Here is a 23,042-nt window from a genome sequence, read left to right on the forward strand (position 1 = left end):
CAAACACGAGCAGCCTGGAGTTCTGTTGCAGACAACAGCTCAGCTGTCGACTGAGCAGCATTGCCGCCATTTTGGATGTTCTTTACTCAAAAAGGCTCAATCTTGATGCCGATGTTCTGGAAAAAAATAAAAGAACAAAAGAATGAAAAACCTTTATTCACGTCCCTACTGATGTAGCCACAGCGTTGCTCACCTCAGCTTCTTTTGGTGTCAGGATGCTGAGCTGAGCCCAATGCTATGTCCTGTTCAAGCCAAGGACTCCTAGAGCAAATCTGTACCTCCCAACTTCAACTGAGCCAAGGAGTAAAAAGGTGACACAGCACCTGGATCCCTGCAGCTTGCTCTGAGTTCAATTTCCATTTCAATATATTTTGAAATCCACCAAGGTGAACAAACACTTGCACAATGTTGGTGCACAGCAGAGAAAAAGCTGAGTCAGCTCTGTAAGGCGTTTGGTCAGAGATGTAGAAGGAATGGGATATTTGGGCAGACAACAGGAACTTCTCCATAAAGCAGGATGTGTTAATGGCTTCCTTAGTGTTTTGGTGCCGAGCTTCTTTCTTCAGTTGTGCTAATCTGTGCATTATCAACGATCAAAGAATGAGCCCCAGACCTCACGTTTCTTATCTCCTTGTCATTCTCCAATGCAAACCAAAGGTAAGCCTGAGTCAGTGAAATCACCACAGCAGAAAAAGCCACTGAAGGGCCCATCAACTCCACAACTCTCACAATGATTAACCACCCCGACGTCCTCTGCTCAGTGCTATCTGCCTGCTTTACACTCTGCAAAGCGACTATTCCCTCTGTAACTTTGCTCTGTGAGATGTAATTGTCCTCAGGACACTGATAAAAGCCAACCTGAGCCAGCACCCAGAGCAGCGTGAACGTACCCAGGCAGAAGGCTCAACCACAGAAAGCACCACATCGTTCCAGCCCCCTTCATGGCCATGTGCCATGGGTCACTGCCACAAATGACTCCCTGCTTTCTCCATAATGATGATCATCTCCTTCATGTCTGCTCCAAAACCACCGTTTCTTATTTACCTTTTATCTAAGGACCTTTAGTGCTTGAGCTGCAATACCAACACAGGCTCAAACCAGCATTTTGGTCTTGTCCTTCTGCAGCACTCATAAGAAAAGGTTATTGCAGGAGGTTTGAAAAAAAAGCAGCTCAGCCCTAATTTCCAGTGGCAGCTGTTACATAAAAAGTTTCACCATTTCCCAGACCGGAGTCAGAATGAATCACGTAACACCACATCTGAGCACAACTAAATTCAACTTCTTTTCCATCTCCATTAAACACACAAATTCTCACAGAAGATCAGCTGATATGACCGGTACATGTGTCTAATCGCACCTTATTTGGTTATCATAACAAGCAATTGATTTTTGCCTTCATAATCCATCTCTTGATCAATTCCTACCGGGTTTGCTCGCTCCAGCACTGCCAGCAGCAGATGCAGAGTTCGGGAGCTAAAAGAAATCAGTGTGTTTTAGCACCGGGTTAGTGATGGCTGTGCACAAAAGCTGCTTGGAATGCATGTTACAGACATCCCTCCTGCACATACCCTGTGCAGAACATACACAGGCAGTGGCAAATACAGATTAAGACACAAAGTTGCATTCTTTCAGTAAGAAACATGCTTACAGAGGAAGCTCTGAGCACATGAAACAAGGATAAACTGATTTATTTAATGCTAATTGGATGCATTTTGTTTTGTTTTTAAATAGCAGCTCCTAAAGTTCTGTACTGAGTGATTATTTCTGACAGACAAAAGGAGTTACCAGGAGTGACAACAGTTGCTTGGCAGCAGCTTATTGCAGGCATATGAAGACAAAGCACCTCCGTGGGTTAACAAGCAGTAGGGGGAACCTCAGGAAAAATCCAAGAAATTAATGAGGAACCAAGAAATCCAAGAAATTAATAAGCTCAGAGAGCTCGATTCAGGCACCAGAATATAGAAAGCAGGACGCTGTACAACACTCACTTGCTAGCAGGGCAGCTAATGCAGCATGACAGCTGTGCTTCAGACTGCAGCTTGCAAAACCTGTCCCTGAAACATCCTCAGCATAAATGCAAAAGCAAGAGGGGAAAGACGGACATTTCGAGGCAGGGATTACAAGTCAGCACTGCACGTTTGTTTCTCCGTCTTCCAGTTCATGCCACAGACACAGAAGCCTGTTTTAAATTCATAGGGGCACCTTCAGCTGTCTCTCAGCTGCTCCAAACCCATTTAACCAGGAACAATTAGGTGGTTTAGAAACAGCAGCATGAGCTGCACACTGCAATTACCCCACAAAGTCTTCTCAATATGTAGCTGAGGAGGAACAGGAAGGCAAAGACAAACTGATTCCTTCTTTGCTTCCCTTCACTTGACTTTTCTAATACATACAGTGCTGAAGGAATCATCGTGTTATGTATTAATTGTTGGGAAATTGAGCCATCTCAAACTATTTGCTTGTCCTGTTTGCTTGGATTCACCATTTCTGTGAAAAATCAAGCAAGGTTTGCTTTCCTTTGAATTAAAAGGGAATTCCCTTGGCTTTGCAGGACAGCAAGTCCAGCTGCTGCTACAAAGACCCATGACAGGATAGAGCATTAGCATCCAGTCTTCTGTGCTATTGATCTCCTGTGAACTCATTTCTACTTCCTAACATCCATAACACTCCCCATCTGCATATCACGGCTCTTCAGGCAGCTTTTCTGGAAAAGAATCAGACTCCAGTGTAATAGAGGCAAGCTGGAAAGCTCAGATAACAGGGTCAGGACAAGGGAACTAATAAGAAAGAATCATGGGCCCCATCACACAAGCTGGAACTGCTGTATGCCAAGTCAGAGATGGGATAAGTACCTTACTCATATACTCCCCTTCAGGACATCCCAGAGGATCTGAAGGTACAAATCTGCAGTTTCACAGAGTACGGCTGAGGTGGAAGCAGCACAGTTTGGTTTGCCACCCTTTAAATGTAATAAAGTCTTTCCTTAGGTCTGCATTTGACTGACAGTGCATAGCTACGTACAAAGATTTCATGTGTGCAGCATTTGCTGCTTGAAAACTGCACTGCAATCACTGCCGTCCTTCAAGGGAAGGTCTGCTTCTTCTCACGGATCAAAGCAGGAACAAGCTGAAGGATTTCACGTTATCTGTATTACTGACAGTATGGGGTGATGTGACAAATCCTGACATACTGCTTTAGTCATTTTAATGCAGTAACCAGTAAGGTAAAAAGTAAAACAAATGAAGAAGCCTGCCAGCATGTTGTTCTATTGAACTGTGATTCATTTGGTCCCAGAAGCAGAGCTGAGTTCAACAACTCCTTCGGAGTAATGGAAGCCAAAGTTCATGCAGTGAGTACAACAGGTCCTTTAATTTTAAGAGGTTTTTCTTGGGACATATTTCATTGAATTTTTTTGCACTAGCTTCCAACAGCATTTACAAGAGAGGTTTGTTAGACTGTCACCAGGCATTCCTCATAACTAGAGCTAAGGCTACCCAAAATCCTCACGGAAAGTCCTCTTCAGAAGTAATTACATGAAAACTCACATCTAGTGCCCATACAAGGCCAGCATTAACCTTCTGTGCAGTGCCTATATAGGCTAAGCACAGAACCGAGCTGAAACCCCCAACTTCTGGAAGCGCAGCACACAGCGCTGTGCTCATCCCACCATTCTTTATGTCCATTCAATGGGCCCACAGCCCTGTCCTCCAAAGCCTGGCCCACATTGACCTACAGCAGCCCAGGATGCCACCACCAAGATGCCTCCTTCCAATGGCTGGTAGTTGTGGCCTTGCAGAGCACAGCCTGCCAAGGCATCTTCCACTGAGCAGCACCGCCAACTAAACCAGGCAGTGGATGTGTGCATCGACCACCAAAACGGGTGAACGTCAGCCCACGAGCTGACACAGTTGCCTTTGCCATTTATTCCTTTAATAACGTCGGCAGCTTTTGTGTAGAACAGGATGTAATTGGAAACCCCGTGATTGTACTTAAGTCGTCAAGGACACAGTTGTCATAGTTACAAGTAAAACTCAAGTGTCTGTTATTCATGGTTGCTTATTTATTTATTGACACCAACAGGATCAAACACTCCCACTGCTGCTGGGATCTGAAACGTGAAGGCTGGTTTTGTCTTTCACCTTTTGACAAAGCAGTAAATATTGCACAGGGCAGAACAAGTCCTCCCTAACAAATAGGCTTATTACAGGCTTATAAGGTAGCACGGCTACTTTTTCTCATCGCACTCGGCCAGCACTGACACTGACAGCAGCCTGTTCTGAAAACAGCAGCGAGAGCCCAGAGCAAAATGCAACACAAGAGGCAATAATGCTGTGCCTACAGACTGAAGGTACAGTGCCTTAATGTTGTGACACTGCAATACAGATGTAATCAGACCAGCACTTGGTCACAGCTGACTCAGCACAGAAGCTACAATGGGAGCCTGAAGATCCTCCAGCAAACTCACCCACATTAAGTTCTGTCCTTATGTACTCGGGTTCTCCTCCTCAGATGGCTTCTAAGTGTGGTGGTCGGATGTTGACACGCTTCTTAAAACCTTTCTGCCCTTGTCTCGCCTTGTTTTCTCTCCAACAAACACTGGACCAACAGAAGAACCCTGAGTCTGTACTCCAATGAATGAAACTAGGTGGAAAAGCTGCCACTGTGACACATGAGGACACAGGTGACCCACCAAAGCTTCCAGCAGCTCATCTTTGCTGTAGGTGCTACTGCAGCACCTGAGGGACTGCACCTACAGCACCCATAACATTGACCCAGGAAAAGCAGAAACTGGATCTTGAAAGCACTCGGCAGAGCCACAGCTGAACACACCTACAGAACTGCCACAAACTCAGCGTTAGAAGTTGGTGTGCAAGTGTAAAACTGAGCATGAATAAGTTAACATGAGCCCAATTGTTAATGTTAGCTTCACTTTCAGTTTTTCATCCTTTATCACTTCCCACAGTAAAACACACGCTTTATTTCAGGGTATCTTCACCTGTGAGCTGCCCATAGGAGCTCTATTCAAGCTCAGTACTCTGAATGCATCATTCTAAATGAAGGCGACAACAAGACAAACAAACCCACGTTAACCTCCTGACATCTCCTCAACCAAAACACAGCCTGGTTCTCACAGGGTTAACCAAGTCCATTATGATCCAGCTGAGCTCTGCAGGTAAGTTGTTCCACAAGCATTCTGTAGCTGTGGAAAAATCCACAAATTACCCCAAGGTGCAGCTTCCCCCAAGGAAACCTGGCAATATCCCTTCTGAGGTTTTACTGTTCAGCATCCCACCTCAGCCTCCTCAAGGTCACAACAACAGCATCCAATGGACAGCACTTGCAAAGCACCATTTATTCTGCTCTCTGAGGCCGTACAGTTGCTGACTGGGAGGAAGCCTGCAGCACAGTGAGCAGGATGCCCAAACCGGGAGCCAGCGCTCCGGCTCCTCAAGGTGACCGCAGCTTCAGATGAACACAGAGCAAGAGACAGACACGGGAAGGTTCCTTCACAAGGGACCCAGCAAAACAAGCACAAGGCAGCACAACACTTAGAACATAACACACGCCTGCATGCAGACAAACCAGCGCTGTGTGCGGGGCACCAACCTCATCCCGCATTAAGCCCTGCCGCACAGCACACACCAAAGGCACTTAGATACTCGCTTACCAACTCACAGCAGCCAGCTTGCCAGCTCAGGAAGCAGCTCTTCCCTTTGCTTTAAGGTGGGCAGCAGGGACAGGCATCACCCGAGGGGCCCTGAGTGCACCAGGGGATGCTGTAAGTTCCAGAGAGCACTCGGCCCACCTCGCTGCTGCTGCACCCCCACAGCTCTGCCGCGCAGCTGCGCCCGCCTGACTCTGTCTGAATGCTTCTCCACGGGATTCTGCAAACAGCTTCCCGAGATGGAGCCAGACTGCAGCACAGCTTGAAACGGCCCCTCACATTTCCAGAACCGCGGAAGCTGAAAAACAGATTTGCTCTTTAAAACCCTTCGTTTTGCTCCAGTTTGCAAACATCCCCAGGATAACGCCAGGCAACACAACTACCACTAAATAACCTCCGCTTGTTTCCCTCAGACGCAGGGAGCACAAAAGCCAGCGGGCACTGCCACACCACCTCCTTGAGATGGAAAGTACAAGCCATGCTGACATTAACAGGGAACAAAAGCAGCCCCAGTGCCGCAGCATCCCTGCAGGCTGGGGCCCCGCTGGGTGGCTGTGGTGCGAGGGTGGGGGGAGAGGGAGGAAAGGGGAGATATGGGGCACCCTGCCGGGTTGCCATGGCACTGGGGGCACAGAGGAGATGTGCCAGAGCACAAGGAAAGGCTGAGCCGCTTCGGTTTTAAATCTATGTGACAGCCGAGCTGCTGCACTGTTGCTGTGGCAACCGATGGGTGAAAATCACAGCAGAAATCTGTAATTGTTGTGAGCGAGATGGTGACTATTGCACTTCAGTAATCAGGGTATTAAAGCAGCTCAGCCGTGTCCCTGGCCCATGCCATGCTGCACTGCTCATCATGGGGGCTCCGGACCCCACAGCTGTCAGGCGATTCCGTGTCTCAGCACAGGGCTCTGCTGGGCTGGATCTGCCCACAGCTGACAGTGATGCATGGAACAAAACAAGGCCACAGTCCAGGCCTTGGCTCAGCAGATGCACAGCACACTGCAGGGATGAGGCCTGGGCATGTGAGTGAAAACTGGGATGTGCACTGGGAGCAGCCGTGATCCCAGCCATTCACAGAGCCTACTAGCAATGCGGGTCTGCACTGCACTCATGTGGGGGCAGACAGGATGGCCGTGCTGCTGCTCCCCTCCTCGGCTACATGGAGCCTTTTATAAGACAGACAACACAAGTAAAAAGCTGTGGGTGTGAACTAAAAGACTGAAGCTGAGCCCTCCCCTACTTCATTACTTAAAACCTGTTACCACTTACCTATACAGGCTGCTTTTTTAAGCTTACCAGTTACCCCATGCTCTGCCACCATACCTAACACTGACATACTGAAACCAGCCCTTGCTGAGTGCCAAACAGCAAAACAAACTGCTTCTAAAGCGAACCTGCTAACCAGCTCATCTGTCACAGCCAGCACAGCAAGTCCACTCAGACAGATGGGAGCACAGGGACACGCTGCAAAGCCGAGGGGAGGTGGCTGAGGAAAGTGACAGGTACTACAGCCCACATACAATAGGTAGTACTCAAAGGAAATTCACCACATCTGCAGTTTATTAGCACTTACGTGGTGAATGATCAGCACCACAGCTCCTCAGGGTGCCTCTCTGGGCTGTGCTCAACAGACAGAGCTCACAGCCAAGTGCTCCATGGCTGCTTGCAGCCCATGATTCACAGCACAGCCCATCCCTGAGAGGCCGGGTGCACAGATGGGGTGGCAGCCACTCATGCTGGTCCTGCTGCACAGTGAAGGCTGGAGCCCCCAGCACTCCTAGGTCAGTGGTTTCCAGCAATTGCAACCACGAACCATTACTTGAGATGTCTAAAACCTGCACAGTGCACAGAATTGTGGATTGCTACAAGAAAGCCACTGACTTCCATCTGATTTAATCAAGAGAATGTTGGTTACAAGATCTATTCAAACTGTTCCTCATTGGAAAGGACACTGCCAACCACCCACCGTAACTGTGCAATGTGCACTGATACGCACTTTTCCAAGGAAGAATCATTACAGTTTTCTATTGTTAGAAAAGAATCTTCTGCTTTAGCAGAAATGTTGCTCAAAACTGCTTTTCCACTGTGATACAGATTTATATGCATGAATGCCATGCACAATTTCGGAGAAGTAAAATGATGATGCGAGGCAAAGTGGGAATCAGACTCAGGCTGAACTGGTCCACCAGACAAAGTAAAAGCACAGAGTTAGCACGCAGGATGAGCTGCTGAATGATGCAAATGATGGCAAATTCCCCCCAAAGCAACTCCACAACCTTCCTCCGTCACTGCCTCACACTTGAGAAAGATCTGCTACAACTGTTAAGGAAAAACAAAGCACTTAAAGCAGCACACACGGCTCCAACACCTGAGAAAAACTCAGTATCCAGAAATAGCAGTTATCAGCCTCACAATGCAGAGGGCACGGCACGACAGGACAACCAGCACCAGGTGTGATTGGTGGGTTGCTGTCCTGCACCTCAGTGGGTTGCTGTTTGGATTTCTGCAATGTAATGCATCCAACCTGACTAAATGGAGCATACTGGAATTGCAGATATGCCAACAGTGTGAAAAGAAGGCAACTTCTATGGATTTGGGAAACCACCTTTTCTGAGATAGAAACTTGCTTATCCTCCACTTTCTTACCTCCACCAGCACACCCTGCTTGTATAATCCTATCTCCCTTCTCAAGAAGCTGCATTGCAGCAACAGCCACGGAGTGAAACCAACAAGGTTTGCTTTACACCAGTGCTGGGATGAACACACACACGGGTGGAAAGTAACACTAAGCACGGAGGTAAATGCATCCCTGTGCCTGCTGCCTGGGAGCACTGCAGTCAGTGCAGCCAGGAGATCAGCAGCCACTCAGAAGTCATGGCCTCCAGTCTGTCCATAGCACTGACCAGTCACGCAAGAGCAGCTAGATTTCTAAGTAGCTTTTTAACCTGCAGTATTCTCTAATTCCCAGCGAGGCACCGTTCTCATCATTACATTTACACAGCGAGCTGCTCGAGATGCTTCAGTACAAATTAATTCCCTCTCATTTTATATTTCTGGTGCACATCACGCGACTGGTGCCAGCTGAGCACCTGGGGAACACGTGCCATCCACACGAGCAGCAGACAGAGAGATGACAAAGAGCAGGATGGCTGGTTCCCATTACTGGCATCCGACATGAATAGAGCCTGGCAGACTGGGTTCAGAGGATGCATTATTAAGACAAAAAATATTGCTGCTAATGAATGACACCAAACTTGTTTAAAATAGTTAACTACTGTTATTTGCATCACTTATTCACATCCTTGTATTATTTTCAGACCAATTCAAAACACAGGAGCTGATTGCAGTTGTGTTTGCCATCAGGGGGTGCTGCCAAGAATCTCCACATCCACTCTCCTTTGCTAAAACAGAACTCAGAATTGGCACTCAGCTGTGATGTTCCAAGTGATTAATCAACACTGAACTTGATGCTATGCAAATGAGGGCTGGTTTTGTTCCCTTTCCTCACGAACTTATTTTTTCTTGCTCCCTCTGCTCCCATTAGGGTCTTTGCAGGCCTCTGTGCTCACATTGCTTCATTCAGAAAGAGCAGAGCTGGAAGGGCAGGAGGTGCAGCTTGTCTGAGAACACCTGCAGGGCTGTTCAGTGGTTGGGTAGGAAGGGGAGGTGAAAAGAGATTAATTCATACCAAAATTAAAGGCACAAACAGCGTGAGAGCCTCCAGCACCGGGTACAGACTTCCTCAAGAAACGTGCTGCCTTGTGCTCTGCCTGCCAGGAGGCTCACAGGTGGAAGCTGGATATCGAAAAAAGCCAAGCATAAGAAATGGAAAGTTATGAAAACATCATGACTAATTTATTTCTTCTCCTGACACCCGTTGTTTTGTTCTGTGAGAAACGAGTAGTGAATCCAAGGTCACAGGGGGAAGGAAGAGAAAAATAAGAGAAACTCTCTGAACAAACAAAAAAAAGCAACTAGAAAAGAAAACCTGGTGAGAATCCATGCTGGCAACACCAGCATCCCACCTGAGATACCAGCCAGGAGCACAGCGCCCCATGGCCCCTTCCATCACCTTTCCACAAGAGCAGATCTTCTACCCAACAGCTGCAGAGATGAAATGAAATGAAATGAAATGGAGATGCTCACCGTGACCCCAGCACCCACACTCACACAGCAGATGCAGCTCTAAATCTGCACTGGCAGCAGAGAGTGGAGAATGGGTTTGGAGCCAGGAACCTGAATCCAACCCTCTCTGCTGACTCAGAGAAAAACCTCATTAGGGAGTCAGGGCAGAGCAGGAGCTCTATGAACCAGGGAAGCTTGAGCAGCCTATTTCTGCAACAGCAACTAACGGCAGCTAAGGAATCCCCTGCTCTGAAGGCCGTGTCCCAGCGATACTCTCCTGACTACATCCCATTCTGCTGATGTATCTGAGCAGGTGCCAGGTAAGAACTGCTCCAGGAATGCCAGCTCAGTCTTTGTTAGCCCAGATCTTTTTAGGGATGTAACCTACCCAAAAATGTGCCAGACTCTGGAGTTGAGGCACATTGAGGACATCAATTAGAAGCTGATTTGATCTCACAATTACAGCTGGACAGCTACAACAGCAGCATACCCACTGGACAACAAGAGGCAACCTCCTCTGCCACCTGCCAAGGCAATACATCCTTGGTAGGTTCTCACCTGACCCTTCTGCTGAATTTCCAGGGCCCACTTAAGACAATTCCATTTTACACACTTTAAATGCTTTGGAAAACCTCCCATAACCCTGTTATTTTGGCACAAATGCCATCTGGCAAAGAAAAGATCATCCCTGTTTTCCTGGCCCACAGCCGTCACTTCAGGAAACAGGACTGTGATTAGATACAACAGATCATGAAATACAGAAACAGGGGACAGACGTAATTCAGTTGGTTTTGGTAGGAAACTCTCACAAAGCTCAGGTACTGCTCCTAAAGCTGGTTGGAGCAAAAGGGTGCAGAGTGACAACATGCAGTGTGTAAGAACAAATCCACAAGCTGTTTCCATTTGGTCAAGACAGGAAGGCAATCTCAATCTGTACCTGAAATCACAGGTGCTGCTGTAAGGCCCACAACTCTTCACCTGCCCAGCCAGTTCCCTCCATCCTCCCCTTGGGGCTGCCCGGCAGTTACGAAGAGCTGAGCTCAGGGCCCATATCAGAGCACAACGTAGAGCTGCTGGAGCACCTCACACAGCTGGAAGGAGCCGGCGCCTGCAGCACATCCCGCAGCTCAGCTCCGAGGAGCAGCTGACTTGCAGCGAGATGAGATGCAGCTAAGGCTGCAAAAAGTGCCTTAGATGCAATTTACAAGACGATAACCCGACCGTAACGGATTCAGAAGACAATTTCCTTATCGCAGGGCTCCCAGGCGCTCACCCTCTCCCACCTCCATCCCGCACTGCCCGAACCCAGCTGGGTGCTCTCGGCCATTGCCTTTGGACCGCGGGGCACAGGTCAGCCGCGGTGAGCCCGAAACGTCCATTACTTATTACAGAATTACTCAGAACCATCCTTCCCCCCAGTCCCCCACCGCAGCCCGGTGTCTTTGCACATCATTCACAACGCTACGCACAGAGGACGATCACTGCCGCAAAGGCCGAGGGCACGTTCCCTCCCGCAGCCGCATCCGCCGCGCTCAGGTGCGCAGTGCCCGCATAGTGCCCGCATAGTGCCCGCCCCGGCCCCGCCGCTCACCGCCACCCTCGGGGCCGCTCTTCCTCCTCCCGCAGCGCACCGGGCCCCGCTCTCTCCTCCCTCCGCCGCCGCCGCTCCGCTCCGACAACGGAGGAGCGCGGCTCCGACTCGGCCCCGCGGCACGGGGAGGCGCGGCCTCGTGGCTGCGGGCGGAGCTCGGTGACGGGCTGGGCAACGCGCCGGGACGGAGCGTCACCGCATCAACACTGCGGGCAGCACCCGCACAGCACATAGCACAACTGCGATACCGCTCGTGGTTTGGTACAATAACAGAGGGGCAACAGGCCCAGCACTGCAAAAAAGACGGTATAATGGGATTTTTACTTTGGTTATACTCACAGGGAAAAGCCGTCACCTTTCTCTACTGACCTTTCATCTCATTAAGCAACGTGAAAAACAGAGAAAAATGTATCTTCATGCAAAATATACCTTCATGCTCCTGCATTATGAAATAAGTGACCTAAAAGGACCAAACTCAAACAAAAAAACAGACTTTCATAAAGACAACCAGATGCTTCTAATGTGACGAACACACTCCCACGAGTCCCAGGCTGGGACATTTCACCATGACATTCTCACAATGCTGAGGAATCCAGCAGGAACAAGAACATCAGTGGCAGCGCACATATGGTGATAGAAACATCAACACTATAGTACACACAGACTTTGTAATGAGTATAAAAACCACGATTTTTGGTTTCATTAATAGAACAGAAGAGAATTGATAAATACATCATACTTTAATGTAAAAGCTAAGGCACTGAAAGCCCTATTTGCAGGGGCAAGACATTCTGGGTCACCTTCCCAGCCTCACATGTACACACTGAGAACTTCAATATTTTAAGTATGTCGCTTCCCCTCCCATCCTCAACCTGGCAAGCACTGAACAGCTTAGAATTAGTTGCACTAAGCTAAAATGATTCAGGGAAGACAAACCCAAAATGAAGAGCTAAGTTTCATAAACAGATTGCTTAAATGGAAGCCCATGAATGACAAACAGGTCTTGTCCCATAGATTGTTTCACAGTTGTCCATAAATACAAATAATGTGCAACTTTGATAAGACAGAGAAAACTATTCCAAGTTCAAAAACTAAAAAGGAACATGTGTGACACCTGCAAATTGGCCATATGGATCAAAGTGAAATAGCTCCTTGATAGAAACTAAAGCTTAAGTCAGCAGTCCCAGAGAGCATGCAGTATTGCATCACTGCCACAGCTGCTCAGGCAGCACATCCTCTGAACATCAACATTAACCAGTTTCGTAACAGAAGCAAAGAAACCACATTCTAAGAGCCAAAAAAAATCGAGACTTGCAGAGGTGAAACAAACCTGCAGGGAATCACTTTCTGAGAACTCAGTTCTAAAAGGAAATTCTTCAATAAAGCATCCCCACAAAAACATTATTCTTAGATTAACATCTTCTATTTTCCTATGTCCCTGTCACGTTAGCTGACCAGCAACAATCTTCCACAATTCCTATAGGAGAGGAAAAATTCATATAGTTATTATCTCAGATCAATAGGTTTTTATTACAATAAAGCTCAACTTGCACACACACTTATTCCTGAAGGTGTCAGCACTAAGAAAAGCAAATTAATCCCATGAAACTGCTGCAGACCCCATAACCACACCATGCACACAGACTGCACTACACAAGGCAGTATGTTGGCTACGTGATACAGACTCAGAAGCTGGTACAAGACTTGCAAGTTCTCCCCAAAGGTCCCTTTATCTGTATTGCTACAGAAGCCAACAAGCCATTAGCTGCCCTGCATCATACTCGTAAGAGCAGACAGCTGGAAAAAAAACAGAGGAAACTATGAGTGCTTGGAATGTAATTGCAATAATGTATCTGATACATCTCTAAATACCAGAAATTTACTACTCGTTGACTTCTCCATAGATACTAGAACATTAATTCCTGCATCAGGGTTAAGGTAACATGAAAACAATAAAATGGAAGCTTTTTTATGTTCAAAGAAAAGATGATATTGGTCCATTTTCCAGTCAATCAAAAATTGTCATTTTACAAAGTACCGGAGATCGCACTCATTTCCTCAAAGGTTAAGAAACAATTTAAGCCACTGAATTGCTCTGTGATAGAAAAGGGCACGTTATGCCTATTGTGGGCTATACGAGCACTGCCAGGAATCATTTTAATACAAAGAAAAGCTAAATGGAAATAAATAAGAGCGTAACATTTGTTCTTCTGTTCCTACTTCATGTTAAGTACACAGCTGAAAACTAATTTCACACCGCTGGCCCAACATATTCCATTTATTTTAATGAATGCCACTTACCAACTGCTCAATCCGTTCATAAATGAGAAACTGGCAGAAATCAGCCTTAATGGGTTCCACGCTGTATTTCATTTTTCCATCATGAAGGTTCTCCAAATCATTTAGAGTACTTCTAAAATGACTGTAGGCTTCACACGTAACATCCATGTGTCTTAAAGTGAAATTCAGTCTGGCAAAGACATTATTTAAGTTAAAACCTTTTTTTCTACACCTGCATGTTGAACAGCTCTGTAACTCTCCTCAGCTAATGGGAAACTTAAGTCTTTTTAGAGTAATTCACTTCCATAGTTAAAAAAAAATAACCCATGTTGCCCCCAGAAAGCTTGTCCTACCCGAGGTCTCGTCCTATCAAAAAGCCAGTAAGACTTGGATGAGCCTTTCCATTGATTTTAGTACATTTTGCCTCAACAAAATCACTGGCTTTGTTTCTGGGACAAACACTTTGCACCAAATGACATGAATAGCTACTGCTGACATACTGAACTCCTTGAAAGAAAACACAAAGCAATTACGATGGGGGATGCAAGCTAGGAAATGTATTTTCTCATTCTAAGCTCTTTCACTCTGCTCCATAAGCACAGGACCTCAAAAACACAGCAAGTATTCTGTAATCTCTGACAAAACATTACAATGGCCACCCATTAATCTTGATTTGCTCAAAGGTTACCTAATGCATCATTAAAATAAGATTACAAAAGCCACACTTTTCTGGAGGTCTAATTCTGAGCTAATAAAAATGAAACAAGTTTAACAAATGCTTGTACTGGGCATTCACAGCAGCCTTTCATCAACCAATGATAATCAGAACTGGGCCTTCAGGCACATCAGGGCTTTCTTTCAAGGAAAGGAAAGAACATAAGATTCTAGTCTTTCTTATGTTAGGGTGTTAGTAATACTTGCCTTTTTTCTATGGCTAGGAAAACTGTGCAAGAATGTTTCAAGTTATGTGTGATTCTATACAGCGTTCTGAATAAGGCATCTGTCAGGTCATCATCATAGAACACTGTGGGAAGAACATTAAGAGCATATGGTATGTTTACAGGTAAGCGTAGCATTTACTTAAATCCCAGGCTTTAAACAACAAGTAGCCTTAATTCAATAATTATAATCAAACAAATCATTATTTTACCTAAACCCCCATGGTATTACATATATAATGGCTACAACCGACCCAGTGACAGTATCCACTGCTGCTCTTTACAAAAAGAAATCTTAAAGATCTGCTTGCTGGTTATATTTTCCTACCATCAGCTGCCATTATCACAGTACAGTTGTCATGCAAATCTGCAATCTCTTCTTCAGACCAGCTATAGGGAGTTTCTGGATCTGTAACAAAAGAAGATGGCTTTGGTGTACACCTTTAACTGACTCAAATGTTTGATTAAAACAAGTATTTTAATTCCCACAGCAATCAGCTACTCAGTAAGCAGAGCAACTCAGTGAAGGGAAATTCCCCCTATTTGCTCTCTGAAGTTCCCTTCAGTCCTTTGCTTTTGCTTTCTCTCTCATGCAGTTTGTTCACAGCTGATGGCACGAGGAAGTTTTCCTTGACATAAGAATTTACTACCAATTATTATCCTGCAGCAAGAGTACAGATTCAGTTAGAAGGCAAATGCATTTTCACACAAATTTTGATGCTTTCTAAAATTTAGAAGCTTTCTTTGATATCTGAAAACCATCACACCTGTTCATCTGGCAGTATCAAGTATTTTCAATAAACCTCTAAGTCCCAAGAAAGGCTTTGAAAGTGTAATGATGATTTTACTTTCTCAAATAGTTGTTCTACTTTTTGAATGATTACGTCGCACTACTACCATTCAACTGATAAGAAAACCTAAAAAACAAAGCAGGATTCTTAAACCCAACTACAAAAACAACTACGTACCAGTGCAGAACTCATCTTTCAGCCAGTCCAGTTCTTTTACTTTAATTTCTCCTCCTGTGGGTGTAGAAAGATCCCAACAGTCACAAATGATCTTTCAGCCAGTACTGAAACATGTGATGAAATATACTAAGAGGATACACGAAACAAATAAGACTGGACATCATTTACAAAACCAGTCATCCACTGCCAAAAGGAGAATAAGACGAACCTCATCATCAGAAATATCTTCTCTTCTACATGTCACCTGCAAGTCCCATTTTGAAACAAGTACACACTTTTAGCATCTTTCTAAATGAGTCACTTAACCAAAACAGAAGTTTAACTTACCAGTAAACATGCCAGCCAGATCGACGATGACTTATGCTGTTTAGTTCTACAGAAATCCATAGACAAGCAATTGTACAAACACAGCCTGTACAGCACTTACCCCCTGGCTCCATCAGGTGTTTGTTTAATGCAACATTTTGTTCACACATGGCCAAAAGATCTTCACCAACGTCTGGAAGAAAATAATGACAACATTCAATATGAGAATATTTCACATGTGCTGTACATTCCTCTGACCTCTCAGACCATTGATCTCAACTTCTCCCAAACTGAAGTAAAATTCAGAGCAATTCCCTTCCCTCATGACTGCTTCCATCGCACCCATCTTGCTTCTTTCTTTCATTCCTAAGCTCCATGTTATCCTCGATAAAAGGAGTTAGATTGCCATTCTACCAGTTTTAATCTAGAAAAGTATTTGGTTTTTAAAACTCTTGCACCTGAAATTATTACTGCTTTTTCAATGTCACGAAAGCGCTTGCCATTTTTCAATGAACAACAAGATTCCATATGCACTGATAACAAAGTAACAACTAAAAAAAAAGAGCAGATGATGATGAAAATCCCAGGTTGAAATACTGCTTTGTAAAACTTCATGAAGATTTTTCATTAAAAATAACTGCCTTACCTGTGCAATAAACTCTTTTGGCAACCATTCCCATGATGATGCTTGCAATTCCAGTACCGCCTCCAAGCTCAAGCACTGTGCAATTCCTGAACACGTCCCGTTTAAACAGAATATAATCAGCAAGAAGAAAGGCTGCACGCCAGACCTTTGGAGAAGAGTAGCAGTTAAACCAGACAAATTCCAAAGCAAAACACACAAACAGCAAGACAACAGAAGGCACAATACATACTTGTTTGCCAGCATCTTCTAAGGGGGTTGCCATAGTATGCTCTGTGAAAATGGAAGAGAGTACTATTTCAAACATGGTTCAAATCAAGTTCCATAATAGTAAATTTGAAAAGTCACCTAATGCTTCCCTTTTAAATCTAGAACTGAGCACTATTAATTCTACACAGTAATGCTGGATAATGGTGAAAACCCAATTCTAATTAAGGAAAACCATTTCTCCACGATATCCAAATGTCCACTTTTGAAGAAAAACTGCTTTTAAAGCACTTAACAATATCACAGTATTATTATGGTTTATTATCTACTTTAACTTACCAAGTTCTCTTTCAATTAAAAGACCAACTCAGTTTTCTTTTGTTTTACTTGAGCACCTATTTATTCAATTTCTCCTTGAACGTAAGCCTAATATTTACCTATTTTAATAACACTGCTGTAAGTACATTCTTGTTCTTCATCTTCAAAAGCATTTTCTTTTCCTTTCATCAGAATTACAGGATATACTCTATCCCTCATAAGATCCTCTGCCTCTGAGTCACTGGCACTTTGAGGCCTCCTGACCACTTCCAAGTCTCCATCCTCATCCAGCAGAGCTTCTATTCCTTCAGTATTCAATTCTTTTTCACATTTCAGATTCATCCCGTCCTCGTTAGGTAGTTCATCTCCACGTCCGTACTGGTGTTCTCTTTCAGTTGTAGTTTCTCTCCTGTATTTCTCAGAGGCCTGATCATCTGTGTTCCAAAGGAGTTTGAAACATGACAGGAACACTGCAAGAACAAGGAATGGGAGGAGGGTAAAGTTAAAGATCAATGCTAGGGAAGAACAGAATCTATATGCAAACATCACTTGCATGACATTTGATATGCATTTCACATACCGAAGTGTATGGTGGCAGACCACTGCTGGATTTTTTAGAGTAAAAGCTGTCATACTACAATCCAGCCCTGGTATGGGAAATTTGTTTATTTTTTAAGACTATGGACATTCAGATTATATAAAACACATCGTTATATTATTGTGTTGAAAGGTTGTGTCGAGTCACAGCAAATGAATGCTAAGCAGTATGACAATGTACCACAGCATTAATTACCTGATTTTGGCCTGATTGAGGTCATAATTAGATCCACCCCTTCCCAGACCACAAAGGAGGGTTAAGACGATACAAATACATTAGAGTGCAATTAAAACACAGCTCCATCGGTCTAAACATGCATTACCTGGCTGTCCAACTGCATTCAGTCGTACCATGAGATGACTTTTGTTGGGACAGTGCAAGTGCACATCAGAAAGGACGGCGTTGCTTTTGAACGTGCCACTATCCATTTCCTTCTCCGTGATGTCTCCCATGGTACGTCAGTGAGAGGGACACCTATGGGGACAGCTGCCGTCACCAGGCAGCCCGTTGTGAAGCACAGCCACCATGGAGACTGCTCAGCACGACCTCAGGGTGCAGAGACCGAGGCCTCAGTCACATAAGCTCCACCGTGCCCTGATGAGATACCGGGTTGTGTGTAGGGGTCTCCAACCTACAAGCAAACACAGACAGCTTTCAGCTTGGTAACACTACCCTGTGGTGAGGAACCAGGTTACACCAACTAAGCTACAGTGCTTCAGAGCTCCCTTTTACAATGCTCCTACAGTTACAGTTCAACCCGGACAGTACATGCTCCAGGAAGGCACACTGCTCATTAATTTGTGTTAAAAGCAACCAACCATCCCGTGACAAAGCAGAGAACACCCAGACACAGCCCTGCAGTGGGTGAGGGCAGAGCACAGCCTGGGCACAGGCTCCCTCAGAAACCAACGCCATGAATGCAGCTTAGTTCCATATATTTTGTATTAATACTGGCTCCTCCCGAAGATAAATTGGCTCCTCTCACACACCCACCAGGAGTTCTCTATTTTTCTCCCCAAAAACAAACAACCTTCCTCGCTGCCCCGTGCCCGCGGCTCCAAGGCGCAGACAAAAATTTCCCCTACAGACACACACACACACACACAAAAAAAGCCACATTTATTCCCCCGAACATCCTGAGAAAGGCGTTTTAAACACGAGGGCACCGCAGCCGTGAGGACAACGCTACGCCTCACACGCACTGACCCAGAGGCACAGCTCGGAGCGGCCCCTCACACACACACAGCCGCCATCTTGGAGCCCGCAGCCCCTTCCGGCGCGCGGCTGACGCGCCCGTCCCGCCCATCCGTCCCTCAGAGCGGCCCCGGCCTCAAGGGCCGCCTGTGTGAATAACGCCCCCTGTAAACTGCCCACAGTACAGTGCACACTCATAAGCTTTAGGATTAATTTCCCCATTCACAGTCTTGGCTTTGCAATCAGACCTTAAAATAACTGCATTTTGTTGAAAGATACTCCAAACTCTGGTTGCTGATTATATTCAATTCAAAGTACGTTCTGATCCGATGCTTTGGAACAGGTAGCATGGAAGCTGAAGAGCCTGCGGTGGCTGCTCTAATGTGTTTACTGACCCTTTCCCTATGCCCAAAATCTCACGACAGCAATCTATTTTGTAACAGTAATAAAGACGGGGGTTTAAAACAATAGCTCTGGGTCACATTATAATGATATAGACAAAGGAAAAAAGATCTTTCTTGGTTTCAGATTAAAAGAGCAGCTATCAGAAAGGCCACAGGAGATCATCAAGGAACTAAGTGTAACAATAAAAAGCAGCTTAATATCTTGTTTTTCACATATTTTATGTGTGTGCAGGCAGATTGCTGCTCTTGTTGAGCGCAGAGCAGGTGCTGCTATGGGCACACATGTATGCATTCTTTTAATACTTTGATATCTATCGCCATACATTACCATACTGAATTAATATCTTACAACACCGACAGATATTTATCACAGAATCACAGAATGACCCGGGTTGGAAGGGACCTCAAGGATCATGTAGTTCCAACCCCCCTGCCTGGCAGGGCCACCAAACATACACATTTACTAGATCAGGTTGCCCAGGGCCCCATCCAACCTGGTCTTGAACACTTCCAAGGACGGGGCATCCATTTATCCTCCCAATCCATTTGTGATCTGGCTGATAGTGATTACCCTTCCACTCAAAAGTGTTACAGCCTTTAGGAATCACATGTCCAGGCAGCACCAAGTGCCTCTGTTTAAACTGCTTTACCAAAGCGACTTAGTATTCTTTGCATACAGCAGGGAACTAAATTAGAACTAATTGTTTCGAGCCTAATGCCCTAAGCGCAGTGCCCTTGGATGCTCAGGTTATTCTGCTCTTTTTATTACAGACACATTAAATCAGAATGAAAAGTGAGAGCAATAAGCTGAGGTGAAATCTGATTGCAATGCTCTGAATGCACCGTGTGTTTCTGCAATAATGGAAACTATGATTAGCATCCGCTGCTATGCAAAGTGCTTTGAACTTGGGATGAATAAAAAGGCTGTTGATGTAGATGAATCATCAGTGGAGAACTTTGTTTTGCTATCCAAGCACACGACACCTGGCCAGCAGGTTGAAAATTCCTAAAGCACTGAGGTTGAAAAGTTCACGAGAGGAGTAAATGAACTATAACTTAAAAGGGCAAGTGCAGCTGTTGGCTTCTGTGTCTCTATACTTACTGAATATCCACTTTTTTCCCAGGGGAAGCTTGTCTCACCAGCAAGAAAACCGAATTAAAGGCACCGACAGCAATGCAGAGCTGAACCCACACTGACTGCTTTTTCATTAACTATTTTGTGCTTGTTTATCGGAAACATTCACATTCTGATTGTAGCATTTTTCTTCTCCAGAAGAGAACAGACAATGACTGTGTAATGACTGGGCGTTACTTAGCGTTCCCCTGGGGAGCCTGGGATGAGATCTGAGCAAGCAAACAGAATGAGACTCCCTATGGAGCGCCCATGCGAACCGCCCGGGAGCTGCGCTGCTGCCTGCGGGCATCGCTTCATCCCGCACCGCCCTTCCCATCAGCGTGCATCTCCTACCGCGGTCCAGCATGAGGGTGAGCCTGAGCGTCTTGTCGCTGCTCGTGGCTCTGGTGGGAGCCTCCAGCTTTGTTTTCCTCGTGGTGGCCATCGCGACGGACTTCTGGTACATCATCGATGCCTCCCGCCTGGAGACGGCCGCCAATGGCACTGCCGCGCTCAGCTCGCACTCAGGGCTCTGGCGAACCTGCCGGCGTGAGTGGGGTGGCGGGGGGCGGTGGGAGCGGGTCCCTTACCGTGCTGTTGCTGTCCTCTCTGCTGTCCGTAGCCAGGGGCTGCCCACCCCACCCGGCTCTCCCTCCATCCATGGAGGATGCTCAGTGCCTGACTCCTGCTACTGGGTACGAGCAGAGCGAGTTTTCTGCTCTCGCAAAGTACTTCGGCATTAACTTTTAATTCAGACCAATTGAATAAGCGTTAAACAGTTAGAAGGGAAGAGATCAGATTTCATCTGGCACAGGGGAAATTAAGGGGCGGAAGTCCGGTGGGGTTAGAGCCGTTCAAGTGATTGCTGATGATGGAAAGAGTATCCGCAACACCACACAGTGCTCACTTTGTATCCCTAAATCACAGGAACAGATATTATTATGTGTTTATTGCATTATTGTTTATGTATAACAATAATAATCTTTAGCTTAACATTCTTCCTATTTCCCCCCCCCTTCTATATCAGTTAGGAGCAAGTGCTACCCTTTGATCAACCCCTTCTGGCATGAGAACTCAAACATCACCGACTCACACCGACAGCTCTTATGTGAGTAACTGCTGTGTTATTCCTCTTCTTCCCCACACCCTGCCCACCTCTCTGGTCCACACACATGCTCCCAGCACTGCTTCAGAGGGGCTCTGAGATCTGCACTGTACTGTCACTGCATGTGGACTTTAAGAGGGATTGCTGTTGGCAGAACCCTCTGCTTGATGTCAGGGTCAGCCAGTTTCTGCCATGAGAGCAACTTCCTGCCTGGGAGAGCTCAGGGTTGTTATAAGCAAAAGGCAGGAATGTTGAAGATTCCCACGTAAGACATTTAACATTTAATTCAGCCACTTCTCTACCTTGTCATTGGGATCCCTCCCTCTGAAAAAGTATTATGGTACAGGAATTTAAGGAAACAATAACTAAAAGAAGCATTACAGCTCTGTGAAGAACATCGTGCTCAAAAAGTTAATTAAAATTTATATCTGCACACCTGATGCTCTTTATCTTTAGGTTTGTCAGTACCAGAATGTACTGATGCAGCAACAATGGCAAAGCGAGCCCAGGGGTACTGATGCAATGCAGTTGTGTTGCTGGGAAGTTCAAGTAGGAATAAGCAGCATCATCACCAACACAGTGACAGGTTGGAGCCTATCAGCACAGACCATCTCTATACTTGAAAATAGAAAGCTGCCATTTCTTTCACCTTCCTTCCTTAAAGCAGAGGGCCTTAGCTGCATGATGATGATAAAAACCATGAAGATAACTGACACTGATTGTCTCCTGCACTACTGAATCCTTTGAGGAGTTCAAAGCTAACAATGAATTGATTAAACCTAACCACACCAATCACATTTACGTACGGGCACCTCAACCAGTGAAGTCAGAAGTTGCCTAAAACGTTAAGACAACATTATGTTTATGTTTGTAAATGCTGCATCTGTATTCCTCTCACATAAAGAGGTTTTAGATTACAGCTCTTCAGCAAAAACTGAATTCTGCTAAAACAGAATCAAAACTATTCCAGAGCTTTTATTCTAAAAATGACATCAGCTTGGAAACAAAGGACACCTCTTTGGTAGTCAGGCAGGGTAAGAAAATAGGGGATATGTGAAAAAATTGGATCCATAAGTGCATGTACAGACTCTTCAGAGCCTCAGAGAGATTTTGTCTCTCACATCAAACGCTGTTTATACGCAGAGCCTGCAAGCCTGCAAAGATACTCACATGCTTTATTATAAACAGGCATAGTCTGTCTAAAAATGAGTAAATAGGACACTTTAACTAAACAAACCTATTAGGTTTGATTAGAATACCCAACAAAGTGAACTCTGATATTTTAGGTGCAGAGCTTCAATGCAGCTCCAGTGTGATGAGACCACAGCTGCACAGCAACAGCAGCTGTACTTCTAGGAAACACACACATTTCTGAAGGTGCCATCTGGTTTGGTATTTATGTTCCACTTCAGCCTTGCATTTCTTTCTTGAAGTGTTTTCTGACTGTGGTCCCTGAATTGTATTTAGGCAGATCTGAGCAAACCACAATTGACAACAAATTTTTAATTAGACTTTCATAGGACAATTCCAGCACCCAGTGTAATAAGGGTAATTCAGGCAGTTTCTTCATGTGTTGCTATGTAAGA

General features: G+C 45.4%; 3 protein-coding genes across 6 annotated transcripts in view; 1 reads left to right on the top strand and 2 right to left on the bottom strand.

The window, feature by feature from the left end:
- ABAT (4-aminobutyrate aminotransferase) overlaps positions 1-11,491 on the bottom strand; it is a 29,206-nt gene extending 17,715 nt beyond the window's left edge. Inside the window, exons 1-2 of the mRNA XM_015877061.3 lie at positions 11,382-11,491; positions 1-116 (exon numbers count right to left, since the gene is read on the bottom strand). Of these exons, the coding sequence (XP_015732547.1) occupies positions 1-70 (70 nt within the window). The 5' untranslated portion in view covers positions 71-116; positions 11,382-11,491. The remainder of the gene's footprint in view (positions 117-11,381) is intronic.
- METTL22 (methyltransferase 22, Kin17 lysine) lies at positions 1-21,139 on the bottom strand. Of its 3 annotated transcripts, none has more exons than XM_085514761.1 (12): positions 20,942-21,139; positions 17,962-18,270; positions 17,161-17,511; positions 16,749-16,789; positions 16,520-16,664; positions 15,995-16,066; positions 15,568-15,621; positions 14,928-15,008; positions 14,583-14,685; positions 13,683-13,851; positions 12,712-12,858; positions 1-116 (listed from the first exon to the last, which is right to left on the bottom strand). In XM_085514761.1, the coding sequence occupies exons 2-11, from the start codon at positions 18,089-18,091 to the stop codon at positions 12,823-12,825; spliced, it is 1,182 nt and encodes a 393-aa protein (XP_085370887.1). In that variant the 5' UTR covers positions 18,092-18,270; positions 20,942-21,139; the 3' UTR covers positions 1-116; positions 12,712-12,822. The 3 variants fall into 3 exon arrangements, with proteins under 3 accessions (XP_085370887.1, XP_085370888.1, XP_015732550.2); XM_085514762.1 differs by lacking the exon at positions 20,942-21,139 and adding an exon at positions 20,706-20,843; XM_015877064.3 differs by lacking the exon at positions 20,942-21,139 and adding an exon at positions 18,846-18,910.
- Positions 20,717-23,042, top strand: part of TMEM114 (transmembrane protein 114) — an 8,556-nt gene continuing 6,230 nt past the window's right edge. The window contains exons 1-2 of one of the 2 annotated variants that reach the window (XM_032447565.2): positions 20,717-20,900; positions 21,379-21,459. In XM_032447565.2, coding sequence (XP_032303456.1) covers positions 20,717-20,900; positions 21,379-21,459 — 265 coding nt within the window. Of the gene's footprint in view, positions 20,901-21,378; positions 21,460-23,042 lie in introns of those variants that run through there. The other variant, XM_085514764.1, reaches the window with a different exon arrangement.

The sequence above is a fragment of the Coturnix japonica genome, chromosome 13 (genome assembly GCF_054131305.1).
Source record: "Coturnix japonica strain WE chromosome 13, WE-NBRP24, whole genome shotgun sequence".
NCBI lineage: Eukaryota > Metazoa > Chordata > Aves > Galliformes > Phasianidae > Coturnix > Coturnix japonica.

Bases quoted from the DNA above. Each gene is read 5' to 3' on its own strand.
- METTL22 (XM_085514761.1), bottom strand. From the start codon at position 18,091: ATGGGAGACATCACGGAGAAGGAAATGGATAGTGGCACGTTCAAAAGC. The intron at 16,790-17,160 runs GTAAATATTAGG...CCATTTTCACAG, and splicing joins CAGCAGTGTTATTAAAATAG to AGCATACTATGGCAACCCCC. The intron at 16,067-16,519 runs GTAAGGCAGTTA...ATTTTCTTCCAG, and splicing joins CAAAAGAGTTTATTGCACAG to ACGTTGGTGAAGATCTTTTG.